The sequence below is a fragment of the Lagenorhynchus albirostris genome, chromosome 11, assembly GCF_949774975.1.
Source record: "Lagenorhynchus albirostris chromosome 11, mLagAlb1.1, whole genome shotgun sequence".
NCBI classification, from domain to species: domain Eukaryota; kingdom Metazoa; phylum Chordata; class Mammalia; order Artiodactyla; family Delphinidae; genus Lagenorhynchus; species Lagenorhynchus albirostris.
This window is the reverse complement of record NC_083105.1, coordinates 17,939,597-17,955,325: the sequence shown is the minus strand read 5'-3', so window position 1 is coordinate 17,955,325 and position 15,729 is coordinate 17,939,597. Positions and strand designations below refer to the sequence as shown.

Below are 15,729 nucleotides of genomic sequence, written 5' to 3'. Positions count from 1 at the left end.
CTGTTGTGGCCTCTCCCGTTGCGGAGCACAGGCTCCGGACGCGCAGGCTCAGCGGCCATGGCTCACTGGCCCAGCCGCTCCGTGGCATGTGGGACCTTCCCGGACCGGGGCACGAACCTGCGTCCCCTGCATCGGCAGGCGGACTCTCAACCACTGCGCCACCAGGAAAGCCCAGTATGTCTTTTATTCAGTGTAATGACTGAGACTGTCTAGGGAAGGAGCCAGTTAACTTAATTTTTTTTTTTTTCAAGAACACTTAGTGTGTTAGTTTCCTGGGGCTGATGTAACAAACCACCACAAACTGGGCGTTTGAAGACAATGGAAATCTATTCTCTCAGAGTTTTGGAGGCTAGAGTCTGAAATCAGGGTGTCAGCAGGGCTGTGCTCCCTCCAAAGGCTCTAGAGAGGATGGCTTCTTTGCCGCTTCAGCTTCTGGGGTTGCAGGTCTTGACATTTCTCAGCTTGTAGACACATCACTCCAGTCTCTGCCTCTGCTTTTCATGTGATCTTATCTCCTGTGTATCTGAGCCAAATTTCCTTCCTATTGTAAGGATAATTAGTCATTGGATTAGGGCCCACGCTGATCCAGCATGATTTCATTTTAACTTGGTTACATCTGCAAAGACCTTGTTTCCAAATAAGGTCATGTGCACATTACCAGGGCTTATAGCACTTGAACATCTTTCTGGGAGACTTAATTCAACCCACGACAGTGAGTATATTTAAAAGTCTAAGATACTTTAAAATAAGAACAGTCATCTCCGACAGGGATAAAGACGTAACTTCCCTACTTGGTTCTGCGAGTGTCTAACTTTTTAATCTGAATTTGGTTCTCAGTGGGCTGGTTGAAAAGGCTGACGTGTGCTTGCCTCCTGCCGCCTCACTTGGTTGTGTTGTATCGTGTCGTGTCGTGTTGTGTTGTGAGCCAGCAGCAGTGAGAGCGCAGCAGCATCTTGGCAGGATGACTGCCCGCTGGGCAGAGAGGTGCAGTGAAGAGGCAGGTGTCCTCCTGAAGCCCGGGCCCGCAGGGAGGCCAGCCAAAGGCCTGCTCCCGCCGTACGCCTGGCACCATGGGAACCCTTTTTAAGTCTTGATGTTTGCCACTGTGCCTCTCCATCTGTTGGTTCTCTTATGACCTTGAAGCTCAGAGGTGAATGTTCTTCTCCTCTGATGGGGCTTTTTTTTCTTCTTTTTTCCAAGCTGGCGGCTGATTAACGAGATTAAAACCCTGGATGCTATTTTCTCACCCTCTGAGCGCACCTGTCATGCAGCCATGTGCCTAGCACTGTGCTGGGCCCTGGGGAGCAGCAAGGATTTAGGATGTGCGTCGGAGCAGGGAGGCAGGTGAGGGAAGTGCCAGTTGCAGTCCAGTGCGGCGAGCCCTAGGGTCAAGGGACGCCAGATACGAGAGCTCTGTGGAAGAGCTCATGGCCTTTCAGGTCCCTGAGCGCTGCTGTAGCTTGAAGAGCTCAGAGAGGGCTAAGAAAAATGATAAAATTAGGCTGGAGAAGTAGGTAGGAAGGTCATGGCCTCATAAACCAAGGCGGGACATTTTGACTTCATCCCGGGGCCATTACAGTTCAGCTAAGAGTGCTTTAAAGCTGGGTCGGGGTCGGGGTCCGGGGGTGGGTGGGGGGGACGTGATCAGACACCTTACTGAGAGAAATCCCTCCGGCTGCACTGTGGGGAGAGGTCCCGCCGAGGCACGTCTGGAGGCGGGCAGGGGCAGGGGCCTGAGCCGGGGTCGTGGCAGTGTGTGTCAGAAGACACGGTCCAGGCGGGAGGGAATAGGAGATGGAGTTGATCGCACTAGCCCGCTGTTTGGAAATGGGAAGAACTGAGAGTGGTTCACGTTTGCGGCTTGAAGTAGGGAGCAGTCGTAGAAAGAGCAGCTTCCCGGGGAATCACACTGCAGAAGCGCTGAGTTTCCTGAGGGCTTACTGACTGTGTCAGGACCCTGCCCTCCGCGTGCTGACCTACTTATTAGTCCTTACAGGAACCCCACAGGGTGGGTGGCAGGAGTGTCTCCATTTAACACCTGAGGGAATTGAGGACAGAGCGGTTGAGTGACCTGGCAGCTTGGAAGTGGCAGAACCAAGATCCAAACTCAGGCAGGCTGGCTTCCAAGACACCACGCAGTGCAGACGATGCTCTACACACCTTCCCACAGCATTTGACATGGAGATGCTGTAACTCACAGGGCCAATGGACCATGCTGTGCAGAAAGTATCTAGGGGAGTCCCTGGCATTCGGCAGATACTCAGTAACTGCATGTGTTAGCTGGTTTTCCCCAGGGTATTTCATTACAGAAGATGTGGCTTGACTAAAAAATCATAGTTACAGTATTTTGGGGAGAGGGTAGGTGGAGCAAGGAGGTATATTTCAAGAAAGCTCCTCTGGTGATTGCTTTTACCTCTGGTTTTGAGCAACTTGCTTAGAAACTAGATTTTGAAAAACCAAACACTTATGACAAAATTCTGACTGTGGAAATCTTCCTTAAAGCTTCTTGATTAAGGGAAAGTAAAATTTGATCAGTAGGGGATTTTTAGGGGCACTCTTGCTAAATGCTGAGTTCTGGCTGGCATAGTATGTAATTGGATTTGCTACTGGACCCACTGTTTGTTTTTTCTGTTTGTTTTTTTAGCAAACAGCCATGTGCTGTACAGGAGTGCCACTCAAAATGCAGTCCAGAGAATGTTTGTTACTAGTCCGTAATGAGATCGGGATGGAAATGAAGAAAAAAGGTTTAGAAACTTAAAGGGTAATTTGAGAGTATCTGATATAATAGAAAACTTGGGTTTTAATTTTACATGCCTTTTAAAAGTTTGTTTCCTAATCATTTTTATCAAACTTCACAAATGTCAGTCCGTTGGATGGATTAGAAACAGTAATAATTTGAACATTGGTCCTGGGCATTGCTTTCAAGTGTTTAGAACTAGCCCGGCTCCTGTACCAGCTGTGGGTGGTTTGCAGAATGATTCATTGAATGAACTCTTCCGTACCATTTCGATAGAATAACCTGGGCAGTTGCACAACCTTTGGCTCTCAGAAGTAATTGCTTACAAAAGTTGATGAATTCCTCAGTGGAGGCTTTGCTTTTTGGAGCAAAATAGTTTCCAAAGGGTTTCCTTCTGGAATTGCTGGAGGAGGAGGAGGGACTCCTGTTGTTTTGACTGAAGGCCCCTTGGTTTCAGTACGAGAGAGGGGGGTCTTAAGGCCTGGGGTGTCAGTGATGGCACGAGCGTTATTCAGTGTGAGGACGATATGGTGATAAGTTATTCTGGACATCTGAGCAGTAATAGTTGAATAGGAAACTGATTACACATCATTTTGAGTAATAATTTCAACTTAAGTTTATTTGTAGAGGGGAAAAAATGGCTCAAGAAGAAGGAGCATCAGAGAGAAGACCCTGTGAAATGTCTTAAAATGACTTGTAGTGCCAAACGTCAGAAGTTTTGTTTTATTAATAGTCAACATAATCACAGTCTTCAGTGAAAGGGGTCTTGTGAGGCTGGGAGGTGTTGGCCAGATAAGCAATGTGAGGTACGTGCCTATCGCATTTGCCCTTTTGTGAGTGTTCTTTGTGCTGGGATCGAAAAGCTGCCTCTGCTCATTTTTTTTACATGTATTTTTATGAAAATTCTAAAGCAGCTCTGCACGTATAAAATATGTGTAAGAACTGACCCCATCAGTTTTTCCGTTTAGACTAACCAGCAGCAGCAGTTTGGCTTCCCCCATCTCTTTAACATCAGCATGTTTTCCAGTATAAGAAAAATAGATAAGAGCTCTTTTTTTTTAATATCTTTATTGGCGTATAATTGCTTTACAGTGTTGTTAGTTTCTGCTGTGCAACAAAGTGAATCAGCTACATGCATACATATATCCCCATATCCCCTCCCTCTTGAGCCTCTCTCCCTATCCCACCCCTCTAGGTGGTCACAAAGCACCGAGCTGATCTCCCTGTGCTATGCGGCTGCTTCCCACTATATCCATTTTACATTTGTTAGTGTATGTATGTCCGTGCCACTCTCTCACTTCGTCCCAGCTTACCCTTCCCCCCTCCCTGTGTCCTCAACTCCATTCTCTACATCTGGGTCTTTATTCCTGCCCTGCCACTAGGTTCATCAGTCACTTGATTCCATATATGTGCGTTAGCATACGGTTATTTATTTTTCTCTTTCTGACTTACGTCACTCTGTATGACAGACTCTAGTTCCATTCACCTCATTACACATAACTCAATTTCATTCCTTTTTATGGCTGAGGAATATTCCATTGTATATATGTGCCACATCTTTATCCATTCATCTGTCTGTGGACATTTAGGTTGCTTCCATGTCCTGGCTATTGATAAGAGCTCTTTTTTTCCCCCTTAATTTGTTTCCATTTTTGATGGGTTTAGTTTTTTAACCACATGTCCTACAAGTTCTATTTCTAAATTAATTCCTGAGAAATAAAACATAAGCTTGCAAATTCACAAGCCTGGAATTTGCTTTAATGTATTCCCTACCTCATTATTTTTCTTCCTTTATGAAAATTGGAGAGAGAGCATGTTTGATGGTGTTTTAAATTGCCCATGATACCATCATCCGAACACAGCTATTTTCATTATCGCATATTATCTTTCTGTCCTCATCCACAGTCACACATTTTTTAAACAAGGGAGTTGTATTGCTTTTCAAAGAAGAATTGTACTAGTTTATAGTGTCATCAGCGTTGAATTTGAGTGCTAATGAAAACGTTGCAAAATTCAGTGTAACTTTTTCTTTAATAAGTATGAAAGATAACTATTTCAAGGATTTTCACATATCTTTATTAACAAGGATGAACCTTTTTTTTCTTATAATTACTGTGTTTTTGGATGCAAGCTGTTCACACATTTTTCTTCTGGGTTCATACTTTAAATGTTTTACTAGCCATCATTACTTGGGTCTGACTTTTTTGAGGCGCTGCTGATATATAGGAAGAAAAAAGGCTTTGTTCCTGCTTTTAAGGCTAAAATAGACCACGGGTTTTTCTCAGTATTGTTCCTCCTTTACACAAAAGTATTTTCCCCTTTTATTCACAAGTATTTTTGATGTTGATTCCTGTTGCTTTGACCTATATAAGTCAAAGTGGCCTCGATTTCTTGTGCTCTTTCCTCTTTGTATTAAAAATCAGGAGACCAGGGCTTCCCTGGTGGCGCAGTGGTTGGGAGTCCGCCTGCCGATGCAGGGGACACGGGTTCGTGCCCCAGTCTGGGAGGATCCCACGTGCCGCGGAGCGGCTAGGCCCGTGAGCCATGGCCGCTGGGCCTGCGCATCCGGAGCCTGTGCTCCGCAACGGGAGAGGCCACAACAGTGAGAGGCCCACGTACCGCAAAAAAAATAATAATAAATAAATAAAAATAAAAATCAGGAGACCAGTTGTTTCTCAGGAATCAGAGAATGCAGCTGACCAAAAAGCTTGTCCAGGTGTGCTGACAGTGATACAAGCACTTGATGAGTCTCGCTTCCACTGGGGTCTCTCCCAAATCAGCCATAGCCTCCTGTCTCAGTATGACACTTACTCAGTGGTTCTCAAAGGTCGGTCTGGGTTAGAGTAGGACAAATGGACTCTGCAGAATCTTACTTAGAGTTACCTTTCAACTTACTTGGTGTGACCGAAAAGATTTGGATTGAAATTTTTTTTTTTTTTGCGGTACGCAGGCCTCTCACTGTTGTGGCCTCTCCCGTTGCGAAGCACAGGCTCCGGACGCGCAGGCTCAGCGGCCATGGCTCACGGGCCCAGCCACTCCGCAGCATGTGGGATCTTCCCAGACCGGGGCACGAACCTGTGTCCCCGCATCGGCAGGCGGACTCTGAACCACTGCGCCACCAGGGAAGCCCCTGGATTGAAATCTTAATTGTATTCAGCAGCCAAATAAGTTTCTAAGTTTAATTGATTTTATACAAAGTCCTTTTATGTTTTCATGCCTGGGCAGTATAGATTATCAGTTTGGGTGGTGATTTTGTTTGGGTTTTTTTTGCCTATAAAAACAGAGGTTTATTCCTTGTGGTGCTCTAAGGTCATCATGGAACAGCTGCAGCTCAGCTCCAATTCCATCATCACTCCAGGACCTGGCTGGTGGGGCAGCCTCTCCTAGGGGCACAGCTGGCTGAATGGCAGAGGGACAGGAGGTATAGGAAAGCGCCTTGGTGCCCAGGGCTTCTGTTCAGGAGTGATGCTTCCCACTTCCACATGTATCCTTGGCCAGAGCAAGCCCCTGCCCCCCACGTCTGTGTCCAGTAGGGCGGGAATGTATAATGTGTGGTCCATATAGTGTCATCACAGGGAGGTGAAGGCACCATATGTTTTGGAAACTAACAAAAATCTCACAGTTCAGTCAGAGTTAACATGAAGAGGGATCAGATTTGACAGAAAAGAAACAACATATCTAAGACTTACTAATAGATGGTACATCAGCAGTAATGGAAATAGAGGAATTAAGGGTCAGTGAAGGGTCAATTCCAGATGCGTGGCGCGTGGCCTGGTCAATCAAGTAGTGGCGCTGCCATTCACCGGGAGCCATCTGCCTAAAAGGGAGTAATTGCCTGAATGAGACCATGACGAGAGCATCTAAAGGGGAGAGAGCTGAGGAAGGACCCTTAGGGCCATGCTGCCTGGCCTTGTTCATGTCGTGCACGTGTGGACGGTGGCATTGTTTGGGCAGCACACTGGAGTAAGCAGATCAGGCACCTGGTTCTGCAGCCCACCCGCCCTGGGGCTCTGACCACCCTAAGGGCTGGGGAAAATCAGTGTTTCAGGGACGTGCCACCTGGAACGGTGGTTAAGAATCCGCCTGCAGGGGACACGGGTTCGAGCCCTGCTCCGGGGGGAAGATCCCCCATGCGGCGGAGCAACTAAGCCCGTGCGCCGCAGCTACTGAGCCTGCACTCTAGAGCCCGCAAGCCACAACTACTGAGCCCGCGTGCCTAGAGCCCGTGCACCGCAACGAGAGAAGCCACCGCAATGAGAAGCCCGTGCACCGCAACGAAGAGTAGCGCCTGCTCACCGCAATGAGAGAAAGCCCGCGTGCAGCGACCAAGACCCGATGCAGCCAAAAATAAATAAATTTATTTAAAAAAAAAAAATCGGTGTTTCAGCAGCACACCTCTAAGCCATGGCTGAGGAGTAGCCACAAAAGAAGGAAACAGGAAAGAGTGCTTTCACGGAAGCAAAAAGAAGAAAGAAGATCATTGAGATCGACAACAAGAAATGCTACAGAGAGGCTGAGAAATGAAAGCGGCAAGGTGCCCTCTGGATTTGGCGATTTAGAGAGTTACTGTTACAGATAGACTGTAGGAGAGCTGCAGGTTTCCTGTTTGGGGAAACTACAAAGTTAAGCAACCAGTGGTTAGTTTACCACGCAGTGGGCTTCTAGGCTTTGAATTTTGCGTTAAATTCTCAGTGCGTTGCCTACACTGGTGTTCCTCAAGAAGTTCTAATCTGTGGTCTTTAGGCAACCTGCGTTAGAATCACTTGGGACTCTTGCTAAAAATGAGATTCCTGGGGCCCACCCTAGATCTGCCAAATTAGAATCTGTAATTTCCGTGTATTTTAATCAGCGTGAACAGGCTTTAAGGTTTGAGAGCCCTTGTTTTTTTGGTATAGGCAATCCTCAGTAGTAGCAAATCAAAGCCAACTAAAGTTCTTAGGCTCTAAGTCCACAAGGACCAATGTTTCAAGGATGTGAAACCAGGAGAACTTGTCAGTCACTGCAAGTGAGAGCATCAGTTCGTCAGGCACTTTGGAAATCTAGCCAATCCTGCCCTCGCACCCAGCAGTTGTACCTCTAGCTCCAGGTGCAGGGAGATGTACCAGAATGTCATAGCACGTTGCAGATAGCATATTGGTTATAGCTTGAGTGGCCAGCAAAAGGAGCCTGGGTATGTAATTTGTAATATACTCACTATTTGAGTGATTGAATACTATAGTACAGGGGTCCCCAACCCCTGGGCGTGGCCCGTTAGGAACTGGGCCACACAGCAGGAGGTGAGCGGCAGGTGAGCGAGGGACGCTTCATCTCCCAGTCCCCGTCGCTTGCATTACTCCCTGAACCGTCACCCCCTTCCTGCCCCGCCCCCCTCCATCCACGGAAAAATTGTCTTCCACGAAACCGGTCCCTGGTGCCGAAAAGGTTGGAGAGCACTACTATAGTATATATACTATACTCTAATATGGTATCGTATACTATAGTAATTGAACACTATTCAGTGAGAAATGGAAGAATTAGAGCTATCTGTGTCCGTATGCGTGAATAATAGAAATAAAGTATTGAGCCAAGAAAGCAGGTAGCAGAAGAGGATGTATATACCATCTTGCCGTCTGCATATTAAGTTTTTAAAAACCTACAAAAGAAAAGCACCAGTCAGGGGGCGGGGAGGGTGAAAGTTATCAGGAAGGGGATACACATGGGGCTCGAACCATGTGTTACGAAGCTCCCTGAGTTGGGTGAGCACAAGGGTGTTCGTGATAGTACACTTCACTTCTTTCTATGTGTCCAGAATATTTCATGGTACATTTCTTTTAGAGAACTGGTAAACAACCAGGGTATTATTTTAATCACCCTCATGCAAGTAAGTGCTTTATTAGATATAAGCTACATTTCTTTCTCTTTCACCTTGGTGTTGAAATGCTTACCTTGGTCATATTACATCTCTGTTGTAAGTAGTTACTCAAGTCATTCTCAGTCCCATGGTGTTATCTGAGCTGCGCCCAGTTAACTTCTGCGCCCGTGTCCGAGTCTCATGCTGTCTCCTTCCCTGCAGGTATTCACGACACTGTCGGTGACCAAGCGCTCGGGGGAGAACATCCTCCAGACCGGTTGCTGAGGTTAAGCCCCAGTGTGGGTGCTGCCGCCAGGACTCCAAACCACTGACGTATTTCTTGCCCAAGTCCAAGGCGAAGTTTGCGGAAGGTTCTGGGGCTTCAGCAGCCACGTGTCCTGTGCTTAGAGCCCCGAGGCCCCCTTGGATCTCATGGGCCGGAGGTGACGCGTGGGTGGCAGGCAGCATCGCACTGGGGTCAGCATGACGTACTCGAAACTGGCTTTCGGCAGCGCTTCGCAGAGGGGCGTCTATGAAGTCACCAGCCTCAAGCCCGCGCGGTGGGTGGTGATGGAACCGTCGAAGCAGTTTTTGCATGGCCTTTCCTTTGTAGGTTTTCTTATTCTCACTGTCAACCTTTCTCAGGTTGGTTATTTTTTTTCTCCGCCGTGTTAGTGAAAGTAGAGATGACAGCAGACAATTTTTATCCAAAAGCAAGTCGTGGCCACCGTGTGCAAATAAGGTGGCTCGTTGCTGGGACGGCGCACCGTGGCTCCTAGGCTTGTCCCGGGGAGAGAGCATCTCCCCAAAACAAGTGGTCACCACTGGCCAGGTGTGCTCCCAGGCACTATACCACTGATGATGAAATGGCTACCTGGCCAGCCTGTTAGGAGGAATATTCCAATGCAGGGAACTTGGTCGTACAGCGTGATCTCCACTGTTCTTCATCACGGAGGCAGATGCACAGCTGAAATGGGGAAAAACAATAAATGTCGTTATTTAGTCCATTGTGTGCTGGTCTAAGTGAGCTGAGATCTTTTGCAATGGGAAACATTTAACGCTTGTTTAAAGACTTTTTGGGGGGTAGCTTTTGCTTTAAGCTAAAATCACAAAATACTACAGCTTTAGTTTTCATGTGTGTTACGCATCTATCCCTTCCTAAGAACTATATTCATAGGAGAAATGTCTTTCCACACTTAACAATTTAACTCTTGTGGTAATTACTTTTTTAAAGAAAGCTGTTAATATCATAATTTATTATTTTTGAACACAGGTGGTTGTGAAGGACTTTCGTGTAAAAACCAAATGGTTTTGGCTTTTTCTGTTGACTGTACTTGGTGGAATTTGGGCAGAAGTGTTTCTGCTCCATTAGCATTCCAACTCGTATTATCACAAAGAGGTATTAACCCTACAGTTACAGATTTCTGCCTAAATGTACTGGCGACGGATCATATTTAGGCCGTTTTCCCACTACAGAAGTTGGATTTTAAACATGTTGTGGACGTCAGACCTCCCACCAGCAGTTCTCGTAGCTCCTTTTTCATTCCCTCCCCTCTGTGTGTGTGTCTCGGCTACAGCACTGAGTGGTTGATTGAAAGTACGTTTCTCCGTCACCTCAGGGAACTCAGCGCCTGCCCAGCATTTAGTCAGCAGATCCCCTGACCCTGTCTGCCTCACAGCCCTGCCTCACCCTCCGTCCCATCTGGCTGTGTGGAGACAATGGGAAAAGGAAAAGAGGGGAGGGGAATTGCGACAGCTGACTGTGTTCAGTTTTCTTTATTTATTTTTAAATTTGTTTTTTTCTCCAAGTCTGCCAATCTCTGAAATTAGAAGATAGGCAGTACGTGGTGATCATGCCTAATCATGTTGTGATTCTGTCTTCTTTGTGGAATAGAATGTTCTGCCCCCACGAGAAGGATTCTACTTTATAGACTTGTCTGCGTAATTGCCCCGTGTATTAAACGTATTAAATTCCGTGTATTTTTGTTACAAACCTTCTGAAAAGAAACCATGTGAAACCTTAAAAGCTGTTACTATCCACCCTGTGTGGCTCTTGTTGAATGGTGGTTTTGGGACTGTTCAGCTGACAGCCAAATGGACTTCTGGGCTCCTGCTGGCGATCGTGAGAACTAGGTGCTGAGTGAGTTTCATCGATGCTGTGCTGCGGGGCCTGGTGGGTGTGCTGAGGTTCACATTTTAGCCGTGTTGGCATTCCAGATTCCATTTTTCAGCTTATCCCCACTTGATCTGTCCATCTTAGTTTTTAAGGTGGCAAAACCGCCCCACCTGCCCCACCTGACAACAGCACTGTGAGGGTACGTGAGCCTTCCTTTCTCTCTGAACTGTATCAGGCACATACCCGGGGTTCAGTAAGTGTTTCCATTGATGTTTATTGTCAGGCTCAGATTATTCACTCATATGCAGTTAATTTTCTGATGCATCAGTTGATGAGCAGAAACTCCTATCTTGTGGTAATCCTTAACAAAAACCTTCCCAAAGTTCCTCTGTGTCCTGAGTAACCGCAGAGTGCTAACAGTACCACTAAGTGCTTGTTACTGCAGCATGTACCAGGCACATAACAGCCCTCTCAGGAAGCTCCTGTGCCCGCTTACAGATGGAAGAGCAGGCTCAGAGGTAGGAATCCTGGCTCAGGGTTACACAGCTAGGTAGTGGTATAGCACACTTTTGAAGCCAGAGAAGTCTGTGACTTCAAAGGCCCAGACCTCTCGACCACCTTGCAGTCTGCCTCATTCATCTCTGACGGGTGGGAGCTTTCATGAAGGGCGACTGAGCTGAAGCCTGGGGTCCCGTCGTGTTTTCACGTGCCCTCGAGCAGTGTGGTCCGCACAACTAACAAACACCTTGTCTGAGATGTTTTAGTGCTTTTTCTAACTGGTCGTAACACTGCCGGTGTATTTCCACACTATTGCCAGGATCTTATTCCTCAGACTTCCCTTGCCCCGAGTCCTCAGGGTCTTCCAAAGCCCTGTAAATAGGCTCTGGGCCCTCTGTCAGACCCTGGGCCAGTCACCTGCACCTCTGACCTCTGCCCCAAAGACACCGCTCCTAACCCCCCTGCGCTGGGTTGCCTCCAGCCAGAGCTCTTTCTGCGTGTACTCCACAGGGCTCTGTACTTTCTCTAGAGCACTTCAGGTTACCCTGCACGAGCCCACTTCTAGATAATTAGGGTTCTTTGCGTCTGTGTGCCGCGTAGCTTCCAGCACGAAGCCTACACGTGCACTACGGAGGCACGTAAAGCTTCGTGTAATTGGGTGGGCAGGTAGAGCCTTACCACTTGGATCTGTACCTATCAGAGATGACCACTTCAGGACACTGTTAATCTCTCGTGTCAGGAACCTTTGACCCAAATGTTAATGAAAGTAGAAAGGGCATAAACATAAAAATGGCCAACGTCACTTGTTGAGGAAATACAATTAAACTGCTGTGAAATACCACTTCTGACCCATTCTGTGGCACAGTTTAGAGAGTCTGACAGTATCAAACGTTGGCAAAGCTGTGGTGCAAATGGGACACATTTATTGCTGTGAGGAGTGTAAATTGGTACAGTCACTTTGGAAAATGATTTGACATGACCCAGTAAAGTCAAGATCCTGTGCATACTCTAGGTATGTACCCAGCACAGATGCACATCTATGCACCAAAAGACACGACACTGTTAGCAATAGCAAAAAAACGAAACATGGAAACAACCCAAATATTCATCAGAACAAGAATGGACAGGTCAACTGCGGTGTATCCATACAACAGAAGACGAAGTAACAGCAAGATACATGTTACAAACAGTGGATCAATGAGTGAAAAAGTCAAAGGCATATGTACAGTGTGATTCCATTATATACATAAACAGGCAAAACTAAGCAATATGTATGTGTGTTTAGATGGACAGTTGGAGTAGAACCACAAGGGAAACAAATTCAAAATGAAGAATCTGGAGTTTAAGCTGGTGGTTACCTATGAAGGGACAGGGCAGAGGCTGGAGTCAGGAAGGGGCACCCAGGACCTAAAGGCTTCTCTCCTAACCCAAGTGGAGGACTTGTGCATTTGTTGCATCATTATATATGTTTGTTACAAATGTTCCTTTGTATCTACTCAGTAGTTTATTCAAATAGCTTTAAAAGGTGGGGAGGGGGTAGCTGGGAGTATTAGAATGCCCGGAGCAGGAATGTGTCCATCAAGGTCTCACACAGGAGCTAGGAGACCAGACTCTAAAGACAGAGAATCCAGCAGAAGGCCTTTCCTGACCATCCATGAGTCCATCCTTGATATGAGGTCTGGGAATGGGCTAAACATGCACTAAGTTTGGGAGTAATTGTGACACAGCAGTCGATAATGAATACGTGGGAGTTGGAGGGGTCGCACAACAAGCAGGCCAGGTCCTCTTTCCTTAAACCCACTTAAAATCAGAGCACTCAACTTTTAACATTTCAAAAAATTTTATTTAGAAAAAGAAAAGAGCTTAAAAAAATTTTTGTTTTTAATTTGAAATTCACTCTAAGGAGCCAAGGTTTTTCCTGCAGACCCTGTTCTGCTGATGCCCTGTATCACTGATGCCGTACGTTGCCCTCTGGGCACTCCTAAGAGTCTCCGGAGGAGCTGAGCAGAACAGGGTTTTCTGGACCCCTTGGCTGTCTCTGAGCCTGATCCCATCACTGCACAACCTTACTGCAGCTGTTCGTTTCTCAGGCGCTATTTCATAGGCTTTGAGATTGGCAAGGGAGGTCAGCTTCTCCAAGTCCGTCTACAGATGCAGAAACTGAGGGCTGGACAGGTGAAGCTGACTGATCAACATCAAGGTCAAGGTTAAACAGCTAAACACAGATCTGAGACCAGAAGCCATCTGGCTTCCAACTATGTGCTTTTCTACAACATGATGCTACTTTGTTCCTGCCACCATCTCCTTTGTAAATTCTCCTACGTGCTTAAAAACACCCAGCCATGTAAGCACACTCTGATTGCTGTGAAGCTGAAGGGCATGGAAGCATGTGTTGACTCTGAAAAAGCCAATAGGTAGGTCCTTGGCCCTGTGGTCAGCACACAGTAGGTGTGCAGGAAATGCATGCAGACTGACCTGAAGGGAGGCATCAGAGCCCTCCGTGTTGGCTTTCCTGCGTGCATGATGGGGACGCCTTCTTGTCTGTCGGGAAAATGAGGTAGAGCCTGCCTCGTAATTGCAAAAGCAGCACCTTGGAAGAGCAATTGCTAAAGGAGTGAAGAGACAAGAAACAAACTGCATGGCATGTGCTGTACATCAAGGCACAGTGGATACAGAGTGAATGAACACTGATGGTTAATTTATGTGTCCGCTTGACTGTGTCACAGGGATGCCCAGACAGATGGTTAAACAGTATTTCTGAGAGTGTCTTGAGGATGTTTCTGAATGAAATTGCATTCATCAGTGGACTCAGTAAAATGGTTTGCCCTCCCCAGTGTGGGTGGGCATCACCCAATCCATTGAGGGCCTTAATAAAAGGAAGGAAGAATTTGGCTCTTTCTCCCTGATTGCTTGAGCTGGAACATTGACCCTCCGCGGTCCTGGTTCTCAGACCTTCAGACTCAGACTGAACTACTCCACCGCTTTCCTGATTTTCCATCTTGCAGATGGCAGATGGTGGGACTTCCAGCCTCCATATTTGCATGCGCCAATTCTTTATAATAAATGAATCTGTCTGTCTGTCATCTGTCTTATCTTCTACTGGTCCACTTTCTCTAGAGAACTTTGACCGAAACACACACAGACCTCACTCTGAAGGTGTGTGCAGTCAGGTAGGGTGGGTGAATGTACACAGTTACTCCCTCATTTTTTCAGCAAATACTATGTACCAGGTACTGTTCTAGGCAGGAGAGTTCAGCAGTGAACAAAAACATCAATAATCCGTGTCCTCAAGGGGTTTACATTATAGTTGAGGGAAATAGGCAAAAATAACATAAGTCATTATATTGAATAAGTGGTGATAAGTGTCACGGAGAAAAATCTAAGCAGGGGAGGGGAGGTGTGTGGGGCGTGGGGAGTGGAATTTTAATTAAGGTGGTCAGGGAAGACCCCATAGAGAAGGTGGCATTTGACTGAACACTTGGAGGAGGTGAAGGAGATCCTGGGGGAAGGAACATTCCAGGCAGGGAGGTCAGCAGGTGTAAAGGCCCTGAGGCAGAGAATGACTGGGATGTTGGGGGAATGAGTCTAAGTCCATCATGGTGGGCGGAGTCCAGCAAGCAAGGAGGGGAAGAATAAAAGTCAAGGTCAAGAGATAACAGATCAGGTAGGGTCTTGTTGGTTGTAGTAAGAAGCAGCAGCATTGGGAGCCACTGGAGGGCTCTGAACAGAGGAGGGGTGTGACCCCACTTCGTGATCACACTTCCAGGTGGTCAGGAGCACATGGGTGGCTGGTCTGAGGGCAGCCTGAGGCTTTGGGTGGGTGGAGGCTGCTGCAGTGATAGAGGTGAGAAGATGGTGTCTTAGTCCAAGGTGGTAGCAGTAGGTATGGTGAGTAAATCCCAGTCTGACATAATTTGAGAGGAGAACCAATAGGACTTAGTGTTGGATTGGATGTGGGATGAGAGAGAGAGAGAGAGAGGTTCAAGGATGACTCCTACATTTTGGGCTTCAACACTGGAAGCATTGAGGCTGGAGGTGCCATTTCACTGAGATGGGAAAACTGCGGAGGAGGGGCAGGTTTGAGAGGAATATAGGAAGCTCGAGTTTTAGGTGCCGAGGTTGAGATGCCTTGTAGACATCCGAGTAGAGGTTTTGGACGGTTAGCTGGACACATGAGGCTGGAGTTCCAGAAAGAAGTTCAAGATAGAGAGTTAAATGTCAGGGCGTCCGCCCAGAGAGGATGTTGAAAGTCCTGAGAAAGATGAGGCCCTGAGGGCATGAGTGCAGATGAAAAGGAGAAAAGCTCTGCTAGAAACCAGCAGCTGCCCCAAAGGAAGGTACCCCATGCCAGGAGAACAGAGCAGGACTAGGGTGAAACTGTGCAACTCAGATTGGGACATGAACCCACATGCTGGGACTCGAACCCAGCCAGAACCCAGATTGGGACTTGAACCCAAGGCCTTTTAATTGAGATCACACACTTGGTCTCGGGATTTAATGAAGCTCAGATTCTTGATGTCTCCTTGCAGAAAGAATTCAGTGAGAGAC

At 47.0% G+C, this 15,729-nt stretch overlaps 1 protein-coding gene across 4 annotated transcripts in view; it reads left to right on the top strand.

Moving 5' to 3' along the window:
• LOC132529778 (thioredoxin reductase 1, cytoplasmic) overlaps positions 1–10,607 on the top strand; it is a 90,514-nt gene extending 79,907 nt beyond the window's left edge. For all 4 annotated transcript variants that reach the window (XM_060166740.1, XM_060166737.1, XM_060166738.1 and 1 more), the window contains exon 14: positions 8,790–10,607. In XM_060166740.1, coding sequence (XP_060022723.1) covers positions 8,790–8,852 — 63 coding nt within the window. In that variant the 3' untranslated portion in view covers positions 8,853–10,607. The remainder of the gene's footprint in view (positions 1–8,789) is intronic.
• Positions 10,608–15,729: the final 5,122 nt, after the last annotated feature.